Raw genomic sequence first — 457 nt, 5'->3', positions numbered from 1 at the left:
TTTTTTTTTTTTTGGGGGGGGCAGCCTTTTGTTTTGGGTTGTATATTTGTCATGTGAAAAAGAACTGTAATGCGAAGCTCAAAAATGCTAACAAAGTCAAACAAATAACTAAAGCATTTACTAGAATGTAATGTATAATACTGAGGATAACTGAACCGGACAACCACCCAAATAGAGGTTCCTTGTGCTTTTACTTCAGTGTTATGTTACTCTGACAGCTAGTTTTATCTTTCTTCCCTTTTTACATCATATGACATGTTGCTTCCTGTCATGTGCATTATTATCCATCTATGTACTTACCTGTTCATTCATTCTGCACATCAGGTTGGACGATGATATATGGCATCAGAAGCCTCGAGATATCCTGAGGTTGGTAAAGAAATTTTCTTGGTATCTTTTCAAGAACAGGCCGACACTCACATATTTGGGTTTACCAATCTTACTGCGAGTATCAGTA

The 457-nt window shown here is 36.8% G+C and overlaps 1 protein-coding gene across 1 annotated transcript in view; it reads left to right on the top strand.

The window, feature by feature from the left end:
• LOC119591595 overlaps positions 1-457 on the top strand; it is a gene marked incomplete in the record, with an annotated part of 8258 nt that overhangs the window by 6024 nt on the left and 1777 nt on the right. The window contains 1 exon segment of the mRNA XM_037940356.1: positions 325-369. Within this exon segment, the coding sequence (XP_037796284.1) occupies positions 325-369 (45 nt within the window).

This window comes from Penaeus monodon, chromosome 28, assembly GCF_015228065.2.
Source record: "Penaeus monodon isolate SGIC_2016 chromosome 28, NSTDA_Pmon_1, whole genome shotgun sequence".
Taxonomy (NCBI): Eukaryota; Metazoa; Arthropoda; class Malacostraca; order Decapoda; family Penaeidae; genus Penaeus; species Penaeus monodon.
The sequence above is the reverse complement of the archived record's forward strand: the minus strand, read 5'-3'. Positions and strand labels throughout refer to the sequence as shown.